Source organism: Metopolophium dirhodum, chromosome 8 (genome assembly GCF_019925205.1).
Source record: "Metopolophium dirhodum isolate CAU chromosome 8, ASM1992520v1, whole genome shotgun sequence".
NCBI classification, from domain to species: Eukaryota; Metazoa; Arthropoda; class Insecta; order Hemiptera; family Aphididae; genus Metopolophium; species Metopolophium dirhodum.
Window position 1 is genome coordinate 5491335 of NC_083567.1, and position 23788 is coordinate 5515122.

Here is a 23788-nt window from a genome sequence, read left to right on the forward strand (position 1 = left end):
AATGTGAGCGCATTTACATTGTTTCCTTGTTAAAAATTGTTATAATAACTTATAGAACAAGTAAACAGTTAAATTGTTATGGGTTATGTTCAATATACAGGTAATAAGTATTACCGACGATCGTCGTTATCTGTTCATTGAATGTAGATAGTATTTATTATGCCATCCCAGGTGGGGTAATAAAAGGCACGGGTCGCCAGTTCGTTCTCGACGACGCATCGGTGACAATGCCGTTCAATATAGGCGACGTAAACTAATAATCACTCATTATAAACGTAATTAAAATAGTGTTTATTATCAATCATTTATACAGTCCACTAGTTTTTTTTTTATATTTATTCAATTACAAACTGAGCCGAAACAGGTTATTTTTATGAAAATTTAATATTTAAATGTGTATGTTATACTATCAATAAGGTTGGATTCACGCAACACAATTTAATGTTTATTAATGACATACACTTTATGGAGGGGTAAAATGTGTTACACAATAGTTACAATGGCGATTGCAGGTATGTAGGTAACGTGGTACAAAACCAATATAAGGTACGACGTGGACGACGACAAGTTGTCGCGATGACGGTGTGTATACGAGAGAGAGATATCGCCGGCGGCCAGTACTCGTCCTGTGCGATTTGTCTTCCCGTCCCGCTCTTGTGCCTTTTGCGGCGTGGAGGGAGAGTCGACATTATCGTGTCGTTGTAGCCCGTGGTGGTATCAATCTCTCATAGATGTCACGTCATTCTGAAGTCTGGACTAGAAGTAATTTAAATAAATATAATTTACTGGACAGAAAAATCATGTTAAAATAGTTGTGACTATTTTTTATTTTAATCAGTTACCGTAAATATTTTTTGACAAAAAAATCACCTGGTGGCTGCCGGCTGGTATATACAATTTTAAAGGTCTGCAGGTGTCTGGAAATTCTTTACAATTTGTGCATCCCCAAAAAATTGGTCTAGTTGCACCTAAAAGTACCTATTGTGACTTTCGCCCAAGTGTTCGTCTGTCGAATGGTCAGACTTTGCTCGAACAAGTTTAATTGGTGTTATGCATATAAATTATAAACATACTATATTATTATAGTGTGTAACGTATAAACCATTATTGTTTTATCTTTTATACATTGTCAATCCATAATTTATGGACGTCAAATGTCAATGTCATACATATTTTTAACTATCATAATTCATAACGCACTTAAAACACTCGAAAAAATAAAGCGAATCGAAAGTGTAAAACGGAGGCTCAATCGATCATAACGAAATGCAAAAATAACCCGGCAAGTAAACGTCTGTAAAATATATACGTATATATACACTTTTACCCTTAAAATGTTCCGAGTGTACCTACATCTCTAGCGCACGTGGTGTCCGGCCGCGGCACTTCTAAAAATTTTATTCGCCGAGCGTTTCGCCAATGTAGCGCTGACGGTCTGCGGTTCGACGCCGATGCGATGATGACGTCTTCCCAATCGAACAGTAGCTCCAGTGGGTCGATCCTTGGTTGGTCGTACACTCGTACGTCATCGATGCCGTAATTCCTGTGCTTATAAATCCTGGGCGACTAGGTCAGACCTCGTCGGTGAAAAATCATCGACGAAAATGTCATCACCGAACCGCGTCACGTCAGCTATAGTCATACCGAACGCACGTCGTGCAACTCAACGGCTCACATTGTACAGTTCACCCCGAAGGCACGACCCAACCGATGTCCGATACACAAAAGTAATTATTTATAAATATTACAACGTTATTATTTATAATATTGTTTATACAGAGAGACAATTGTTTATTTTAATGTTGAACAGATACTGATCTTATATAATATCAGTACGTCCACACTCCATAGACAAATACCTGAAATACCTATACAATATACGAGCACGTCAGTTAGCCTATGAAAATAATATTATGATGTGTAATTAATATAATATAGCGATAGAAATTGTTGTATTTATTATATTTAACAATTTGTTTTTATTGCCCAGCCCCCACCCCTTTTTAGAAATCTTGGTTATGTCACTAGTTTATGAATTTATGATATAACAAAATAATATACAATATCTTTTCTAGATATGATTTTAATTCATTACAATTATAAAATATTATTTTTGAAATAAACGATGTATATTCTATACTCTTTTTATATTAATTATTATTTTTAAATCAGCATACAATTCTTATTTTATTTCGATAAAGGAACAGTAAAAATATTTCCATACGATAAATCTTTTACAAATATATAGGTATAGGTAACTACATAATCATTTTTTTTTATCTTATTGAATGAACGCCTGGCAGGCTCAAGTGACAAGTACAGTAATATAATAATATGTTATTGTAATATTATTTGAGTGGACATTAAGGTGAACACCACAGAACAATTTTCTTTTGTATGTGCTATCATAATGGCTAAGTTAAATGTGCTTACTGTTGTTCAGTGACTATACTATAAATTCATGTTTGTTTACTCACTGGCCACTGAGCCTATGACCACGAAAATAATATGATAATATTATAATCAGTGCTGGGAAAAGATAACCAAAAAATCATCTGGATAAGATAATAGAAAATTCATTCAAAATTTATCTAAATAAGATAAAATATAACATCATATTTTTTAAAATTATATTATAAATAATGTAATTTATTAGTAATTACTAATTAGATAATATTTATTAATTAATAAATCCTTAATGTCATTTCTCAACTAAAATAATATACAATTAAAATTATTAATACAACTTGAATAAAAATAAAACATTAAAATAAAACTGACAATATTTCAGTAAACATTTTTTTTTTAACTATAATAATATTGAAATTTGGAATCATTACTCGGTTCTCGTAAATTATTGGTTATTTCAGTATTTAAAAATATTCTTATTATTATATTATTTATCTAGATAAATTACCATAGATCACCATTACATTCATCTAGATGAGATAATTCGATGATTAAATTATTTTTATCTAGATAAGATAATTAAAGAAATAATTTTATCTAGATAATTTATCTATATAAAATTACCTAGATGATTCCCAACACTGATTATAATACACCTCACTACGTATGTGTTTATACGCATTGTGCTATCGTGTCGTTCACACAACCAAGTTTTCGTCGTTCGAGTGGTTAAACTTAGTTTGAATAAGTTTAATAGGTATGTTTATAGTTTATTATTTATAAAAATATATTATTATAGCGACTTCTTATAAATAAATAATCTTTTATCTTTTATACTTTGTCTTTCCATAAATGGTTCGATAATTGAGACATTATATAAATTATAGGTAATCATTGCAGTATAGCTAGTATAATATGGATCTATGGATTTGATACTTTGATGTACTTAATTTTTTTTTATGTTAAAATTCGCACTGATTTCGTGCTATTATTTATGATAAACTATTGGTACATACTACACATAATATTGTATAAGACGATTTGTTCTTTAGTGCTCTAGTGAAGCTTCGACATACCGGTGGAGTACGATTGCGCGCGTTTTACCTTTTTGGGCATACGATTGCGCGCAATGCCGGAATAACAAAGAACATGATTTTGAAAATTCAAAAGCGTACGATTGCGCGTGAAATGTGATGTGACGTTGCCAAATTGTTTGTAATAAATTTCAGTTATTTCGTAATTCATTTTTATATTTGAATACAGATACAAATTCATCCATTTAGGAAGTTTTTAAATACATTTACTTAAATACTTATTGTTATAAAAAAAATATATCGTTAAATATACGTAAATAACACAAAATAAAACAAAAACTTAATAAAAAAAAATATTCATAAACAATGGTTAAATATTCGAATAGATAAATAAATTAAAAAGTAAATAATTAAAAAAAGTTGACAAATTACATTTAATATTTTTAAGTTCAATTTTAAAGCCCGATATTATTATATTATCGCGATACCGATTTCCATATATGGCTAAAAACTTAAGTACATTTTGTGTCGTTTTATTTTTTTATACCCTTCGTATTGCTTACATATAAATTCTATTTTCTTAAGTTCTTCCTTCGATATTTACCGTGCACCTATATACTTGGCAACGTTGCTCAGAAGTTAAAATAATTAAGCGCGCGCAATCGTACGCCTAAAAAGGCACCGCTGATAAGGACCGCGCGCAATTGTATTGACATACGATATGTGAGTAACGAGTATTTTTTATTGCATAGGACATAGGTTATCTACTTGAACATAATAATATAATATTTTAAAAATTATTATCGTAACGTACCTAAAACACTGTATAATTAGTTTACTCGTAATAACGTTTAAAAATGTAAATCACATTGTAGAAATTATGAATTCAAAATTATCGGGATAGGTATGTAGTATGTTTTATTTATTTAAAATTATAAACAGTATCATAGTTATATAATTATAACCTAATGGATAATACCTAGTATATTTCAATACGTACATCTAATTCGTAAAATATAATTATGTTGTGATATTCGGTTGCAAAAAACAAAGTTTTACCGATATTAACGACACCAAACCCAACGCATTTCCATTTGCCAATTACCAGATCACCGCAGCCTACGTTCAAGGCTCATAATATGCAGAATACAAAAGTTCGGGCTTTATCAAACTTACATTTCTTAAGATGAAACTGCCGCCAGTTATATTGCTCTGATGCCTTTAAAACAATTGAATTTTAATCGGTAAGGCCTTGATTTATTGTTTATTGTCTCACTTATTTGGTTCAATAATTATTTTATCACTCAAATTCATAATTTAGAGTCAATCATAGTAGATACTTTTCCTTTAAATGTCACGATGGACGGGAACCCATTCGGGTTGTACAATAGAGTTTTAGTTTTGTCAGTATTTATTCTCCTTATTATAAACTCTTTTCCAAATAAGAACGCACCGCGTCGCGCAGCGTTATCAGAGGCGACCAGCACACGCCCCTACCACAAAATGATTAATTGCGGCTTAAACTGTTGGGACATGCGCGCGTTTCGACCGGTTTTCGTCCGCCGCCCTTATTTGGAAAAGAGTATAGAAGGATTCTCAAAATCAAAAGAATTTGTGTTTAAGCTTATTGTTGGTAAAATTGATTGTATATTAATTATTATCGAGCGTTTACAATTTTAAGTGCCCATAACCACCGGTACGTGAACTATAGAATTGTTCTTCATAAATAATATACATGGCATCTTATCTTATAAACGTTTTTTATGGTGGCAGATAATGCGGCTTGTATTGATTTTTTCAACTTATTAAAAATAATTTCACATCGTGTTTAAATAAGAAAAATAAAATAAAAATTTACAATTTATAATTTTAAATGCTATTTTTAGATTCTGAGCGAAGCAATGGTTTTGCAATGGTGTAAATTATTTTTTTTTTTAACCTGTATACAAAATTTCTGCCAGGAGTGCTTCGATTTCTACATATAGTATCTTATCTTTTAGCAAATTGGATCAAGATGGTACTTAAGACTTAAGAGAGGTAATTTTTAGATTTTCTTAATAGTTATTTAATGCCACGGGAAAAACCACCGACAAATTACAAAAAAAACCGCTAAAAATGGGATTTTAATTTCTAACGCTTTGTTTATCACCATAGAAACAAACAAAAATAAAAATAACGATTTAAATCGTAATTTATAATATTAATTCAACTTACAGGCTATAATACAATATAATTACAATAAAAAATATCTAGACTGGCAAACCGTCTCCGCTCAGAATCGTTATTCGTATATAATGATATGATATCAATGAATTACAAATTTAATACAATCCATTATACAGTGACCCACTTGTAACCTGCTGTACAGCAGAGGGACATCTATTTACCAGCTTTTTTTTGTATTAATAGTTATTATTTATGTATTAAGTTATGTGTATTATTATACTGTTATTGAATAGTATGTTCTAATTAATTGTAAATGGAATTTTCTTCCGTACCTAATAAAGATTATTATTATCTACCAAAAATATTTTATATTCTATCGCAGAAAACAGAAACGGGAAAAACCATGTCGAGTTTCGCGGCAATGTTGATTGTATTTTGTGCGTGTCCAACAATATTCCAGTGGACTCAAGTCGGTGCCGCGAACATTCTGGCGGTGCCTACGGTCCCGGACAAGAGTCACTGGAACGTGATGCGATCAGTGCTCCGAGCGCTGACGGACCGCGGCCACAACGTGACTGTGTTCACTTCGTCCCTGGACGGCAACAGGGAAGGTTACACGGAGGTGGACGTGTCTGCAGAGCAAAGGCCACCGCTCGTCGACGTGGATGCGACGTACCTGATCGAAACGATCGGCAAGCCGGGACAATTGATCCCGATCTTGGCGAACGAGACTCGGGTGAGTTGCGACAAGATTTACGGGAACCGACTGATGACGGACATCTTGAACGGGGTGGCCCAGAAATTCGACTTGGTCATCACCGAACCGTTTATGTCGGAGTGCGTGGCGTACGTGGCCACCGTTCTCCGCGTGCCAATGGTGTACGTGTTCCCGCCACCGATTGCCACGTTCCTCGAACGTCTGCTGACCGGACACGTCCCGAACCCGGCGGCTACGGGGCACGTGATGTCCGGCCACGGAGTTTCCGAAACGTTTGCCGAACGTTTAGCCAATGCGGTACTAACGGTGTACTGTTCTACGTTGATGTGGTACGCCGAGTGGAATCTTCGGAGGACCAACCCTAGACCATACGATGCCGTGGAACTGGTGAAACCGTCGGTGATTTTCACCAACACGCATTTCATTACCGAACCGTCTAGGCCACTGACGCCGGACGTAGTCCAAATCGGTGGCATACATCTGACCCCACCCGAATCGATACCGAAGGTAATTAAAATGACGCCCCACACACATTGTTATCAAACATAGGTAAGAAGTAACTAAGGTAAGAACGTCATACATTTTTTTTTTATTAATTTCTAGTTGTTGTATATTTTACGTGCCTTTTACATTATACAATTTCTCATAGTTCGTTAAAAATTTAAATATCCAAATCTACATATATAGATAATAATGTTCTTAACTTTAAGTTGGGTAATAGCTGTAAATTCGCAATGATATAAAGAAATATAAAGAGGATGTCAGTGTACTGTTTGTCGCTCTCTGATCCACGAGTAACCTGGACAAAATGCATTTACGCAATGTTTTTGAGTAATCATCCTTCACAAACATTATAGAGAATAATATTTTTGAGCGTATGACATATCGATTTGTCTAAATATTGTCAAAAACAATTTATACATAATTTAAGTTAACAATTTTTTTTTTTTTTTTGAAAGTCGAATACTTAGTAGGTACCTACGGTACTTATAGTCAAATAATAATACAATATAAACCTGATATTATGTGAGACACTCAACCTCAAAAAATATTATCCTCTATACATTTTGTAATATGCAATTTTACTCTAAGATTACTCAAAAATCATAAAAAATAATGATTTTAGGTGAAAGAATTTTATCTATATTTTGCTTGGGTCTGAGAGAGAAAACAAATATTGCTCCAACATCTTCTTAAAGCTAACAAAACAAAATTGGTTCTGCACCCGGCCGGCTCAAGGTATAGGCGATCTAGGTACCGTCCTAGAGTGCAATTAAGTAGGGGGAGGCATTTTCAAAACAGTGATAAAATTATTATTATAGTAATGGTAAATTTGATTTTGCCTATTGCACTATTTTTGCTTGAGTCGACCCTGGCCTTTTACAAATGCAGCGGTTCTCAAACTGTGGTCTGCTCTGCTGAGCTCTAAGCTCCGTGAAAGTAATTCAGGGAGGATCCGCGGACATATACTTATTATATTAAAATAAAATAATATTTGGGTTATCATGTTAATTTTATTGTTCATAATAACCCACTTATTTTGATTCGAAGTGGACATTTTCGACTTCGATTTGAAAACGATATTAGATGCGAGTTGGTTGGATGTTATATTGCTTTTTTCGTGTATAATTATATTACAAATTAATTAATTAATAAGCAAGTCATGTATACATCTTATTTATGAGTTAGGTATATTTTATAAACATTTCAAATTTTTGGGGCTTTGTAGAATTTTCTTAGCAGTATTTACGGGGGCTTTACGAACAAAAAAGTTTGAGAATTGCTGTACTCAAATATTTACGAAAGAATACATTTGATGTGTTGTCATGTTGTATACTTGTATGTTTATAAGACGGAGTAGAGAAGTAACTACTAGTAGAATCACATGATCTAGACCTATGTGACGCACAGGCAACATGATTTGTTGAACGGGCACACGCAGATATTTTCCTTCAATTATGTTCAAAATAAATTATGAAATTTCAAATTTCAAATATACTTTTTTTATACGAATGCTCACTTGTTATAAGGATATTTTGAAATTCATCGATGACGCGACCCACGGGGTGATATACTTCTCATTCGGATCTATAGTTTCGATGTCGTCATTACCGGAAAAAGTTCAAAACGCGTTCCTTGAGGCGCTCGCCAGACTTCCGCAAAAAGTGTTGTGGAAATACGATGGTGAAATGAAAGACAAACCAAAGAATGTGATGACTCGTAAATGGTTTCCGCAACGTGACATACTTTGTGCGTCCCGAGTGTCCATATAACTACTGCACTATAATAATATATAGTACTATAATTTTATTTTAATCCGACCTTGGTACATCCTAATGTGAAATTGTTTATCAGTCACGGAGGAATATCCGGAGTGTACGAAGCAGTGGACGCGGGTGTGCCTGTACTAGGATTCCCGTTTTTCTACGATCAACCGAGAAATGTTGATAACTTGGTAGCCGCCGGGATGGCAATCAGTATGGACCTGTTATCAGTCACTGAAAAGACGTTGTTAAACGCTGTTTTTGAAATTGTCAACAACGATAGGTGAACAATTTGATGGCTTTCAATCAAACTTAATAACAATACTCACTAAAACTCTATGTACAGGTATCATAAAAACGCTAAAATCGCTTCCAGACGGTTTAAAGATCGACCCATGTCACCCACGGAGTTGGTGGTTTACTGGACAGAGTACGTTTTGCGTCATAAAGGAGCTCCACATTTAAAATATCACGCTCTGAATCTGACATGGTATCAATACTTTTTGGTTGACGTAATTAGCACAATTTTATTCATTGCGTTTTTCGTCTCGTCCATAATTTATTATGGTCTAAAAATGATTTGGAAGCACATTTCCAAATATTTCCAAACTGTCAAATCAAAACGTGAATAAAATATAATTATACAAATAATAATTGTTCAAAATAATTTATAGATACATTATACATTATTATAATCGTTATATTTTCCTTGTTATTGGTTATTATTTTTATTGAGTATAGTAAATACTTTACTTAAGGTTAAGATTCAATGTACTGAGATTTTCCATACTTAAATATTGAATAAAGATTCACATAAATCGATTATGGTAAATACCAATAACATTTTGGGAGGTTAGGTAAATTGAGTCACGTGTATAAGAAGTTAGTAGGTAAGTTGGGTCCCGGCTATAAACCCACTTACCTATCTAGTTTCTAAGTTCGGGCTGGGATCATATTATTATAGTGGTATAAATACCACCAGGACGAAAATTAATTCTATGCACCGAAAGATCAAGAAACAAATATTAATGACGGTGTTAGTGTGTGTGTGTATAACCAGCTATACTTACCGTGGACTTTTCTCCAAAAATTTGATAAGTAACGTACTTAATGTCGAAACTTTATACAAGCGTATACACGTATTGTGCATCAGTTATCACCGATTTTGACGATGATTACACACAGACACACGTTGGTACGATATCTGTACTATTTTACTATATTTTTAATAGCCTTCTGTACGTCGACTTATGACAATAGTATTGTGTTTTACGGTTATTGTGTTTTTCTTAAATGTTGGGAAAAGGAAGTAATAGCTAGCAAAAAACCGTGATTGTAAAATAGGTTTTTAATAAGATTAATATGAATATTGAATAATGATATTTTTTAATCTATACGACTTATACAATATTTATGAATATTGACTTCTAATAAAGATTATTAAACATTAAAAATTGGGATGAACGGACTAACCTTTTTCGGGGACCCAATTTACAGAAGTTCACGTACGCAACTCGCGGGGTCTGCAATCCACGTTTCTTAACTTGAACCGAGTATAGTTTTACTACCTTCTTATATATTATATATACAAGGATTTAATTATAAAATAAATCAACTAACCCTAATTCAAATTAACTTATCAAATGCAGACTTATCAAATGAACGAAAGATGAAGAAATAGGTTTAATATTTATTTATTTATAATTTAGTAATTATAAGACAAGAACACAATATATAATATATAAGAAATATTTGAAAGAATATGTTTATTATTTAAAGATACAAAATATTATAATGAATACATATATCGGGCCTAATAAAATATATACTATATTTATACTTAATATAGACATCTGTGTTTACCTACAATATACAATTTATGTATATAATAAAGATTATGATGATACCACTCTTGTTATCCAATAAATATGAAGAGTGACTATCATTATTCATTACAGTACTTATAAATAAATCATTGTTTCTTTTGTGAAAGATTAAAAAAAGCAATTATCTTTTCATAAGTGGTCTAAAGTTTGTTTAAGTATAATACAGCGTAGAAGCTTGAGTTTTTCACAGTTTTATGCGAATCATGAAATCGGCCACATTGTGTTACTTATACGTTTTGTACGCAGATTATAGGTGCTTACGAACATTTTAGTGCTCCAGTAAATATTCAACATTTCATAGGTGAGTAACGAGTCAATTAATATTATATAGATTAACTCTGATGGCATGCATATTTTAAATGAATAAAACTCACAAAAAATACAGTCAAATACGTTCAAAACTGTAAAAACTATATGAATTTAAAACGATCGAAAAACGTTATTTTCATTACAACTTCAAAAAAGAATACTAACGAAAACGTGCTAATCATGATTTCTGAGAAAAATCTATTTCAAATTTCAAATCTTATTTCATGTTGATATTATTGTATTATTTTAAATTTGAACTAAAAATTAAGTGAGCATTTTCGACACTATACCAAAATCTAATTTTAATCAAAACAAACCCGACACGTCCTCCGCATATACCAATTACCTGGTCATCCAGATAATATTTTCTAGTTAAATAATTCAATATTGTACCTCAGAAAACAATAACTGGAAAAACCATGTCGAGTTTCGTGATGGTGTTAATTGTGTTTTCCGCATTTTCCACACTAACCCAGTGGACGACGGTCAGTGCCGCGAACATACTGGCGGTGGAGACAGTCCCGGGCAAGAGCCACTGGAACGTTATGCGATCCGTGCTGCGGGCTCTGACGGAACGCGGCCACACAGTGACCGTGTTCACGCCGTTTGTGGACGGTGACCGGGATGGTTACATAGAGGTAGATATGTCCGAGCAAATGGTACCGATTGTCGGCGCTAACATGACATACCTGATGGAAACATTCGTAAAAAAGCGATTATTGTTGTCACTCACGACGGACATAACTCGGGCGGGTTGCGACAAAATTCACGAACACCGACTGATGGTCGACATCATGAATGGAGTGACCGAGCGGAAATTCGACTTGGTCATCACCGAACCGTTCATGTCTGAGTGCGTGGCTTACGTGGCCTCTGTGCTCAGCGTGCCTATGGTTTACGTGGTACCGACGCCCATCTCCACGTTCCTGGAACGTCCACTGACCGGACACATCCCAAACCCGGCGGCCATCAGCCACGTGCTGTCCCACCGAGGCGTTCCTAAAACGTTCACCGAGCGTTTCGCCAACGCGATGCTGACGGTGTACTGTACGATACTCATATGGTTCGCTGAGCGTCAGCATCAGATGTACAACCCGCGACCGTACGACGCCGTGGACCTGGTAAAACCGTCGGTGATTTTATCCAACACGCACTTCATCACCGAACCGGCTCGGCCGCTGACGCCGGACGTTGTAGAAATCGGTGGCATACATCTCACCCCTCCCGAACCGATACCGAAGGTAAATATCAGTAGGACGCCACTCTCGAATTTACTGTCCCTAGCTCTGCAATATAGGTCAGCTATCAAATTTAGAACTAGAGCCCAGGGTAGACACCTTTGTGTTTTCAAAATTAAGTACATCATGACTTAAGGACCTTTTTTTGGCTCACATTACAAATTGAAAATATGTAGTGCCACACGCCCACACCACTGGTTAGTTTAGGTTACCGAATACCGATACCAATATAATAGCACAGAACGCTATAAAAACAACAATTTTGACCATGATATATCGTTTAAACCCATTTTTTCAAGGTTAAGGCATAGGAAATTATTGGTTCCCAATTTGTTTAGAATATTTTTTATGTTAGAGAGTAAATTAATCGTATGTTGGAACATTATCAATATATACAATATAAAAATGCTCGTGGTTTGGTAAAAAAAAAAGCAACGTTGTGCACATAATGTTTTTAGGTACATTTAAGTTTTATAACAGCTTTGCATTCTCGTATGGTTATTAAAGCTAACTACACAATACTGCAGATTCTGGTAATGCAAATTTTCAATGGTTAGACGGAAACAGCTCATATATTATAATTTATATTATGTATGTGATGAAAGAATATGCATACATCGTAATAATTAGATCACGATCAAGCACATTTTCTCTTCCGATCACTCTGCGTATGTTTGAACTATGACATTTAACATTATTTAGTTTATTTTCATTTTTGTGCAACTTACTGTAGGTTCACTTGTTCCCAGGATATATTAGAATTCATCGACGATGCACCCCAGGGGGGATTTACTTCCTAAGCTAAGCCTCACCAGACCATCTAGTTGTGTTTATGGTTTGGTCTATTGTATAACCATATTTATTTGCATTGTATTTAATTTCAGTTGTGTACAATATTTATGACACACTGCCGCTACGATAAAATAAAATAAATTGTTTTACTTCGACAAGTAACTTTTTAAATAAAAACTGTCGTATAAACAATTTGCAGAACTCATTCTATGCGCAACTGAACCTGCATTATGATATTATGATCTTGAAGAGTTATATGCGATCGGTTTACATGTTAACAGGACATTTTAGAATTTATTGAGAACGCGCCTCACGGAGTGATTTACTTCACGTTCGGTTCGGTGGTTTCCATGTCGACGTTACCGGAAAACGTACAGATCGCGTTCCGAGATGCTCTCGCTAGCGTTCCACAGAAGGTGTTATGGAAATACGAAGGTGAAATGAAGGACAAACCGAAGAATGTGATGACGCGGAAATGGTTTCCACAACGTGACATCCTCTGTACGCGCTCAGATATTATAACACCCTATTCATGGCATAATGTTTTAACGTTTAAGTTGTATTATTTATGGTGTATTAATTTTAAAACGTTACGTAATCTTTCTTTATTGTTTAGTGCACCCCAATGTGAAACTTTTCATCAGTCATGGAGGTATATCTGGAGTGTATGAAGCTGTGGACGCAGGTGTTCCTGTAATAGGATTTCCTGTTTTCTTCGACCAACCGAGAAATATTGACAATTTGGTTGACGCCGGGATGGCGATCTGCATGGACTTGTTATCTGTTACTAAAGAAACGTTTTTGAATGCCGTTTTGGAGATCGTCAACAATGATCGGTGAGCAATCTTAGGTCTTAAATGAAATGTACAAATAACTGAGAACAAGAGTTGTACTACGAATAGCAGATATCTGTTAATATATTGATTAATTATGCGTTTGCGGTAAATAGATATATTGGCTACACTTAGTTTTGTTAAGGTTAAATTCGTAAACTTTTGACTTTTCAAGTTTGGTTTCTGTTTGAAACCAATAATGGCTCCGGTAAATTGGTAGTAGGAGAACACTAAACTTATAAAACCTAAACATTATTACAGTTGTATAGAATGATACTATTTTCCGAATAGACAGAAAAGATATTAGGCATACTAATAATTTATCAAGAACGAAATATTTTGACTTATATCGTGGTATTATAGATATTTTAAAATCAGGTTTTTTTTTGCTGTAATAATATAAATTTAAAAATTAAAAATATTTTGAACCACTACATTAATTTTATTTGAGCAAAAAATATTGATGTTCCATATTTGTCACATTTTTTGGGGACGCAATTCAAGTGCACCCAAGAAAATAATATACATCTCTGTATGTTTATTCTTTTACAGATATCAAATAAAAGCTAAAATCGTTTCCGAACTGTTCAAAGACCGACCCATGTCACCTGCGAAATCGGTGGTTTACTGGACAGAATACGTTTTACGTCATAACGGAGCAGCACATTTAAAATCTCAAGCTCTGAATCTAAAGTGGTATCAATATTTTTTAGTTGATGTAATTAGCACATTTTTGTTCATTGCGTTTATCTTTTTTTTCATAATTTATTATGGCTTAAAAATGGTTTTTAAATATTTCCATATTGTGAAAGCAAAACATGAATAAAATAAAATAATTGTATCATCATAAATAAGAAATATGGTACCTACTTGTATTATGAATATAGGGGCAGAAAATCCGACTTAATATAAATATGATCATTTTAAATATTTTAAGTACCTATTTTTGTATAATATTATTATATGTACTTCAATCAGCAGTAATCTCAAAAATCAATCCGAAAACTGTTTTAAGATGAACATAGGTACTTACTATATATAATTTTTGTTACCTAGTCATGTAGGTATACTTAAGTCGGCACTATTATTGAAAATATATTCATTATTTGTGTCGTATATGGGACAGTGGTCGGAAAACTTTTTAAACTCGGGGGCTGCATTCAAAAATACAAAAAAAATTCGCCGTCGGTGTTCACATTGAACATTGATTTTTTTATTTTATTTCAAATAGTGGTACCTATAATATAATTTGTAAGAAAAAGCTTAAAATTGTATTATTTTTGAAGACATAATATTATTATTATGTTTGAGAATAAAATATTGAAAAACAGAGTTCAGTGAGGTCAGTAAAATATTACCCTTCTTTAGGTTTTATTAAAAAAAATAATATCTGTATTTTGATTTCGATTTCGATTTCGGTTTATTAACGGTTCAAACCGGTTTCAAGTCCTGATTTTTCTGCCAGTAAATTGTATTTATTTAAATTACTGCTAGTTCAGACTTCTGGACGACGTGGTCCACTTCTCCTATCTCAATTATACCATAATCAATAATGCCATTACAATTATTTTTATTCAGTTGAGTAGGTAATTTTTAACTCTGACTGATTTGAACTAAAATTAGAATAGCTTTAAACAGGAAGACTTAGATTGTTAATTTCTTGTTAAGTAGTTTTTTTTTTAAATACTACATGCACTATGGACGTAAATAGGGGCTGTCTTAGTGGAGAGCTATACCTCCTTCTTATTAATTTGTTGTATCGTGTGTTGGCCACAAACACAATATAAACAAACGTACACAAACAAGTTATTCATATTTATTATTATAATTTATAATATATTATAATGCTGGCTCAATAGTATGTTGCCTAGTTACTAATTGTCTTATTAATGTTATTACCGTTTTAATTTTGTTCAAAATACATTTGTATAATATAATTCATCAATTTTTCTTTTGAAAATAATATTTATATTTTTCCGATTACTGTTATATTATTTATTTTCTAAAAGTTTTTTTATATTCTTTTTAACTTTTTTAAGTTTATTTTCGTTCGTAAAGTATAAGTTTTTTTTATTTTAAACATAAAACAATCACACTTTTTAGATTCATAGACCTACGTATATCAACAATTAATGCAATTATTAACGAATATGATTATATCTCTCAGGCTACAGATCTAAAGAGTGAAGACTGACATATTTTTAGCACCTACAATGTTTCAACACCCGTTAAGTTTTATAGAAAAGTTATTAAGTCCAAGTGACGATAAGGAATTATTTTGATATGTCTTGGTGTCGGCGCATAAGTAAGCTAAACTATAGATACCTACCTAAACCAAGTACGATGATTTTATGCATTAAGTATTTTGTAAAATGTATTTATTTAATAATGTCGTCCCCTCACCATTTCATCTCCACACAAACACATCACACATACAAAATAAACACTTTGTTCCAGGACCGTAAAAAAATGTTTATGAATGAGTTTCACGACATTTAAAACAGGTTGAATAAAGAGGTCCAATGGAAATAGTGAGTGGTAAGAGACTTAAAGGACTGGTAATCTCTAAATAATAATAAATAAACTATAATATATATGTAATAAAAATATGATAAATATAATAATAATAGTAATAATAATATAATTATAGTTATAATTAGGGTTCTAAATTTGAAATATTTCAAAATTGAAAATTTCACTCTTCTTGATATATTTCAATGAAATTATGAAAAATATTTTTTCTTCTTTTAAACGTGTTTGGTTATAGATAATTAGAAACAATAAATTGATTACACACTTAGAATTAAAGAAAAACATATTAATTTTGTTGATTTATTATTTCATATTTGTATATTCTATATTTTATAGTGCTGAAAAATATTCCTGGCATTATTTTGAGAATAAAAACATTTTAGATTCTGAGCAAAGCAAATGTATTTATTTTACAATGATGTGTGTTTTTTTTTTATTTTTTTAAATTTTTTTTCTGTGATTGTCATCGCCTTTTAGGACAGTAAAAGTGCTTGGATTTTCTTCAACAGTAACTTTTCTGATAGGAAAGTGAATCTTGTTGGTACTTTAGGGGCCAAAAGCGACGTGAAAAACAAAAGAAAAATTAAGGAAAAACGGGAAATTTTAAACAAAATTTATTTTCGAGAAAATCGATTTTGGTTTTTGGTGTAACTGTAAAACAAATGACCGTAGGTACATGAAATTTTCTTATTTTGTTGTAATTAAAAAAACTTATGACTGTAGATACTTGAAAATTTCACTGAATGTTTGTATTAGCATTTTCTATAGACGATAAAATTTTGAAAATATTTTGACTCTTTTTGAGCTGTTTGCGGACATTGTCAGTTTTCAATTTTTTTAGTTTTTTTTATTTAAATATAAGCGTGATATAATAAAAAGCGTGAAAATTTAATATAAGGCTCCTGATATATCGTTCTAAAAACAGTTGAAAAATATTAAAAATACATAGGCACAATTTTTTTTTATAAGCATTTAAAGTTCAAATTTTTACAAAATTTAACAAATTTATAATTTAATAATTATTTTGTAGTTAAAAATTTATAAAATGTTCAACTTTTATAGCTAAGGATTGAAAATTTAAAACAAGGCTCCACTAACCTATTTAGGTTATATATAAATTACTTTATTTACAATAATATCATCAAATATACTTGGTAATATCCAGTGGTGGATTTAAGGGGGGCAGAGGGGCCTGCCCCCCTCTTGGCCCATAAGATGTGTAAGAATATAAACGTTCTGAATTTGTTTTGATACTTAATATTTAATTATATTTATATTTATAAGTCAACCGTGAATGCCGCTATAATGTAACGTCTTATCTTATCGCCTATTAGATTGCCGTTAAATGACATAACTTGCAGCCAGTGTCAAATATCTTATCTGAAATGAACAATTATTAGTAATAGGTTAAAATATTGTATGATTTGGTTTAGTTTACTTTTGTCGTTGTTACACGTATGAGTATCGTCTTGCCTTCGTAATTCGTTATATAATGTCACAAAAACGTCAAAGCAAAATATTTACTTCTTTCTTTAAAAAAAAAAAAAGTTGATGACAATAGTACTCCTACAACTAGGTGAAAATATTTTTTATGAAACTGCTTCACAACTAGAATGAGCTGTTTACACTAATTCGTCGGAAATTAATGATACTAAAGAGTATGATATAGAATTCGCAGTTGAAGAGGAATGTAATGTTAAAATACGAAAAGAGATAAGTGAACTTTATAATTATTTAAGTAAAACGTGGACTCCAAATAAAAATTATATTTTTCCAGTAACAAAAGATAAAAACGGTCATAGTAGAAGTTTTCATATTGAATGGATAGATAAATACAATTGGTTAGCTTATAGTCATTTAAGTAAGGGAGCTTTTTGCAAAGTTTGTGTACTTTTTGGACAAAGGTGGGTGGTATTGGGGGACAAAAGCTTGGAATCTTGAAAGAAACTCCTTTAATTAAGTACAAAGATGCTTTATATGATTTTAAAAAAACACTGTGAAAGAGAATATCATAAAACTGCAACTTTACGATCATTGGAATTTATTAAATGTTTTGAAGGTAAACAACAAACCATTGAAGTTCAACTTGATGATCAATTAAATAAAACAGTTGAAGAAAATAAAAAAAAATTGATTCCCATAATTAAAACTATTATTTTTTGTGGCCGTTATAATATTCCTTTGCGAGGACACCGTGATGATGTTAATTTGAAAAAATTGATTCCTATTGACGATACAGCAAATCTTCATGAAATTCAAGCAATTAATAATCAAAATATTGGAATATTTAAATAATTGTTATTATTTAGAATAGACGCTGGTGATGAAAATTTTCGTAAACATTTTGAATCGGCGTCAAAAAACGCGACATTTGACAGTAAAACTGTTCAAAATGAATTGATAAATTTATGCGGTTCAATCATAACAGACACACTTATAAAAGAGGTGAAGGACAGTGTTTTTTATTCAATTTTATGTGACGAAACTTCAGATTTGGCGCATATTGAACAAACGAGTTTATCTGTTAGATATGTAGATACAACAACATGTACAATTAAAGAAAATTTTATTTGTTTTGTACCTGTATTTGAATGTACTGGTGAAAACTTGGCTAATGTATTTATTCAAAAATTGAAGGAATTAGGTTTAAGTTTAGAATTTTTACGTGGCCAAAGATACGATGAAGGTGCTAATATGTCGGGGAAATATAAAGGAGTACAAGCTAGAATTCTTAATTTACAACCAAAAGCGTCTTATGCACATTGTGCATCACATCGGTTAGATTTAACATTATTAAAAGCTTGAAATGTACTACCCATAAAAAAATTATTTTCGACCGTTAAAGAAGTATGCAATTTTGTACGTGATTCCCCGAAAAGAGTTGATTTGTTTAAAATAGTAATCACTGAACATTTACCGACATCAAAATCTATTATTTTAATAAAACTATGCGAAACGCGATGGGTTGAATCTCATGAGGCGATTCTTAGATTTTCGGATATGCTTTTGCATATTATAATATTCTTGGAAAATATGATAGGTAATACAGATGGAAATATACTTTCAAAATGCAATGGACTTCTTCAATCAGTATTAAATTTTGAATTTATTTTGTCTTTGGAAGTAGCGGTCGAAAAACTGTCAATAACTTTGCCAATATCACGTCAGCTACAAAATCCAGATTTAGATTTAACAAAGTGTATTGAAATGATAAATCTTGTGTTGGTTGCTCTTAAAAATAACAGAGAAGATACAAAATTTACTGATATTTTTAATCGAGCTATGTCTAAAGCAGGCGTGTTAAATATTGATGTTAAAATTCCACGGATATGTAAAAGACAAGCTCACCGATCAAATTTAACTACTTCAAGTACTGAAGAATATTTTAAAATTACAGTTTATTTCACCGTTTTGGATAATTTTATAACGTCTATTCAGACTATGTTTTTGGACAATCAAAATAATATAGTGTTTAAAATACAACAACTTATACCAAATTACTTAAATGCTCTATCTGAAGAGGATGTTTTAAAAGGTGCATCTTTCTATGAATCAGATTTACCAGGAACACTTAACGAATTAAAAGGTAAAATAATAAATATATCTAGGTACCTATTATGTTAACAAAATAATTTCTATTGCATTTTAGATTCTGAGCGAAGCGATGAATGTATTGATTTTACAATGATGTGTGTTTTTTTTTTATTTTTTTTATTTTTGTGCCTGTCATCAACTTTTAGGACAGTAAAAGTGCTTGGATTTTCTTCAATAGTAACTTTTCTGATAGGAAAGTGAATCTAGTTGGTACTTTGGGGGGGTCAAAAGTAAAAATTTCCCAGTAGTTTTCACAAACGACTTGAAAAACAAAAGAAAAATTAAAGAAAAACTGAAATTTTTACGCAAAATCTGTTTTTGAGAAAATCGATTTTGGTTTTTGGTGTAACTCTAAAACAAATGACCGTAGGGACATGACATTTTGACTGAATGTTTATATTAGCATTTTCTATACACCATAAAATTTACAAAATATGACTATAAATATTGACTCTTTTTGAGCTGTTTACGGCCATTGTCAGTTTTCAATTTTTTTAGTTTTTTTTTCTATAAATATCAATAAAATTTTATCTGTTGAGTAAAAAAGTTTGAAAATTTAATAGAAGGCTTCTAGGTTATTGTTTCAAAAGCAGATGAAAAAAATTAAAAATCCTTAGTCACAGTTTTTATTTATAAGCATTTAAAGTTCAAATTTTGACAAAATACGGAAAAATCACGAAAAATAGCAAATTATTTTGAGTTGAGAATTCATAAAAATTTTTCTTTTTAAATCTAAGATTTGAAAATGTAATATAAGATTACTCATAAGTTTGTCTACCTTTATCAAAAAAAAAAAAATGTCTACAAGAAACTTAAATTAAATTTTTATGAGCGTCTGAAATTTATATTTTTACATTATTTGATATTTACTCGATTTCTCATGTAACAATTTTCTTATTTTATTGTAATTAAAAAACGAATGACTGTAGATACTTGAAAATTTCACTGAATGTTTATATTAGCATTTTCTATACACCATAAAATGTTGAAAATATTTTGACTCTTTTTGAGCTGTTTACGGACATTGTCAGTTTTCAATTTTTTTAGTTTTTTTTTCTATAAATATCAATAAAATTTTATTTGTTGGGTAAAAAAGCGTGATAATTTAATATAAGGCTCCTGATATATCTAACAGCACTTGAAAAATATTAATAATACATAGGCACAATTTTTTTTTATAAGTATTTAAAGTTCAAATTTTGACAACATTTATCAAATTTATAATTTATTAATTACTTTGTGGTTAAAAATGTATAAAATGTTTAACTTTTATGGCTAAGGAGTAAGGATTGAAAATTTAAAACAAGGCTCCACGTAAATAGGTTTTATATAAATTACTTTGTTCACAATAATATCATCAAATATACTTGGTAATATCATAGGCTGACTGACCGTTTTCGCTCAGAATCGTTTTTCTTATACAATGATATTATATCATTGAATTCAAATTTAACACTATCCATTACAGTGACCCACTTGTAACCTACTGTACAGCAGAGCGACATCCACTTATCCACCTTTTTATAGCTGAAATCATGTTGTGGCAGTTACATTGGGCTAAACAACCAGAAAAAAAAATCAAAAATCAGCACAGGTATGGAAGCATTCAAAGAGACTGAAGGTGGATATTTCCCAAACATACGACAACTATTACTTATTCTTGCCGTATTACCTGTAACGACATCAACAAGTGAGAGATCTTTTATGTTAAGAGGACGCTATACCCACGAGCGTTGTACTGTCGTGCCCAACTTATTTTAAACCCAAAAGTTGTAGTTAAGGTACTTTCACTACAAACTTTACTCAATTGTTTGTTAATTAATGAAATACCATTTATGTGTAAATTAAATCAATATATTATTATATTAACATATACCTGTGGTCATTTATATTAAGAGGACCCCACACCGACAACTGTTGTACTGTTTTTTTTTTAATTTTTTTTTATTTTTGTGTCTGTCATCACCTTTTAGGACAGTAAAAGTGCTTGGATTTTCTTCAACAGTAACTTTTCTGATAGGAAAGTGAATCTAGTTGGTACTTTGGGGGGTCAAAAGTAAAAATTTCCTAGTAGTTTTCACAAACGACTTGAAAAACAAAAGAAAAATTAAAGAAAAACTGACATTTTTACGCAAAATCTGTTTTTGAGAAAATCGATTTTGGTTTTTGGTGTAACTCTAAAACAAATGACCGTAGATACTTGAAAATTTCACTGAATGTTTATATTAGCATTTTCTATACACCATAACATTTTGAAAATATTTTGACTCTTTTTGAGCGGTTTACGGACATTGTCAGTTTTCAATTTTTTTAGTTTTTTTTTTCTATAAATATCAATAAAATTTTATTTGTTGGGTAAAAAAGCGTGATAATTTAATATAAGGCTCCTGATATATCTTTCTAACAGCACTTGAAAAATATTAATAATACATAGGCACAATTTTTTTTTATAAGCATTTAAAGTTCAAATGTTGACAAAAATTATCAAATTTAAAATTTAATAATTATTTTGTAGTTAAAAATTTATAAAATGTTCAACTTTTATAGCTAAGGATTAAAAATTTAAAACAAGGCTCCACGTAAATAGGTTATATATAAATTACTTTATTTACTATAATATCATCAAATATACTTGGTAGTATCATAGGCTGACTGACTGTTTTCGCTCAGAATCGTTTTTCTTATACAATGATATTATATCATTGAATTCAAATTTAACACCACCCATTACAGTGACCCACTTGTAACCTACTGTACAACAGAGCGACATCCACTTATCCACCTTTTATATTATTATAGTCTGTCGACCCATGTGGATATTAGCTTCATTATTCCGTACTGGATGGACGAGTGGCGAATTTTAATAGTGGGTGTTTGAAGTACAAAGTACAATGTTAGACAAAATATAATAAACCATAAAATGCGACTATAATAGTAATAACAATTTTCAGGCTTAGTTGCTTAGATATTTGTTATTATTCAGAGCAGGAAATTTCACTAGCATATAACATTATTATAATTTATACATAATAATCTAAGCAGGGCTTGAAACCGTTATTAATTTAACCAAACATTTTTTGGTAACCGGTTTCCGGTTTTGTACCGGTTCTGTTATTAGTGGTAACCAAATACCGGTACTTTATTCAAAATTACAGGTTACCGTTAAGTGATAACCGCTTCCAAAAAATGTAAATTGTAAAATGTTTTCGCTCAGAATCGTTTTTCTTAAAAAATGATATTATATCATTGAATTCAATTTTAACACCATCCATTACCGTGACCCACTTGTGACCTACTGTACAGCAGAGTGACATCCACTTACTCACCTTTTTTTACATGAGTTTTAAAATATTGTTGTATATCAGCGATCCAAAAGATAATGGTTTGAAATAAAGTTGAAGTCAATTCCAACAATGAATGAAATTATAGTGTATTTTGAGTAATTATTTATTATAAAGTGTACAAAAGACTTATAATATGTGTGCATATGTGGCTGAGTGATATGAAGGTGCTCTGGGCTCATTATTTAATACGTCTTAGATCATATTGTTTGTTATAACTATTATAGATTTGTTAAACAACTTATAAATTATATTAAATATGTTACATATTTTTTTTGTTTCATACAATAAACCAACTTTTAAAAATATTCACTTAGAAGTTGATGACTATAAACTTTTAGGTATAATAAGCATTTTATTTTTATTTTGCATCAAAATGAAATATTTCAAGAAAATAAATTTCATGAAATTTTAAAACCCTAGTTATAATATTAAGACACTGTTTTAAATAAGGATCGGGGGGATATCATCCTAATAACTTAAAACTAATGTATTTTAACTCCTCTTGGACTTATTATGACTTAAAATACTAAGTGATAAATATATAAATCCCTCGTCGCCAGCAGCCTAGCTCACCTTTCCAGAGGCTGAAACACGCTAAAATTCAACGCTATAGTAAGCCGAAAATGAGCAAATTACGTGTTGCGACAAAATTAAAAATTTTAAATTAAA

At 31.3% G+C, this 23788-nt stretch overlaps 1 protein-coding gene across 1 annotated transcript; it reads left to right on the forward strand.

The window, feature by feature from the left end:
* Positions 1–813: 813 nt before the first annotated feature.
* Positions 814–14507, forward strand: LOC132950677 (uncharacterized). Its single transcript, XM_061022210.1, has 9 exons — positions 814–1727; positions 5992–6834; positions 8358–8577; positions 8655–8874; positions 8938–9220; positions 11185–12027; positions 13098–13317; positions 13433–13652; positions 14202–14507. Exons 1-9 carry the CDS (start codon positions 1605–1607, stop codon positions 14473–14475), a joined length of 3246 nt encoding a protein of 1081 aa, XP_060878193.1. The 5' UTR covers positions 814–1604; the 3' UTR covers positions 14476–14507.
* Positions 14508–23788: the final 9281 nt, after the last annotated feature.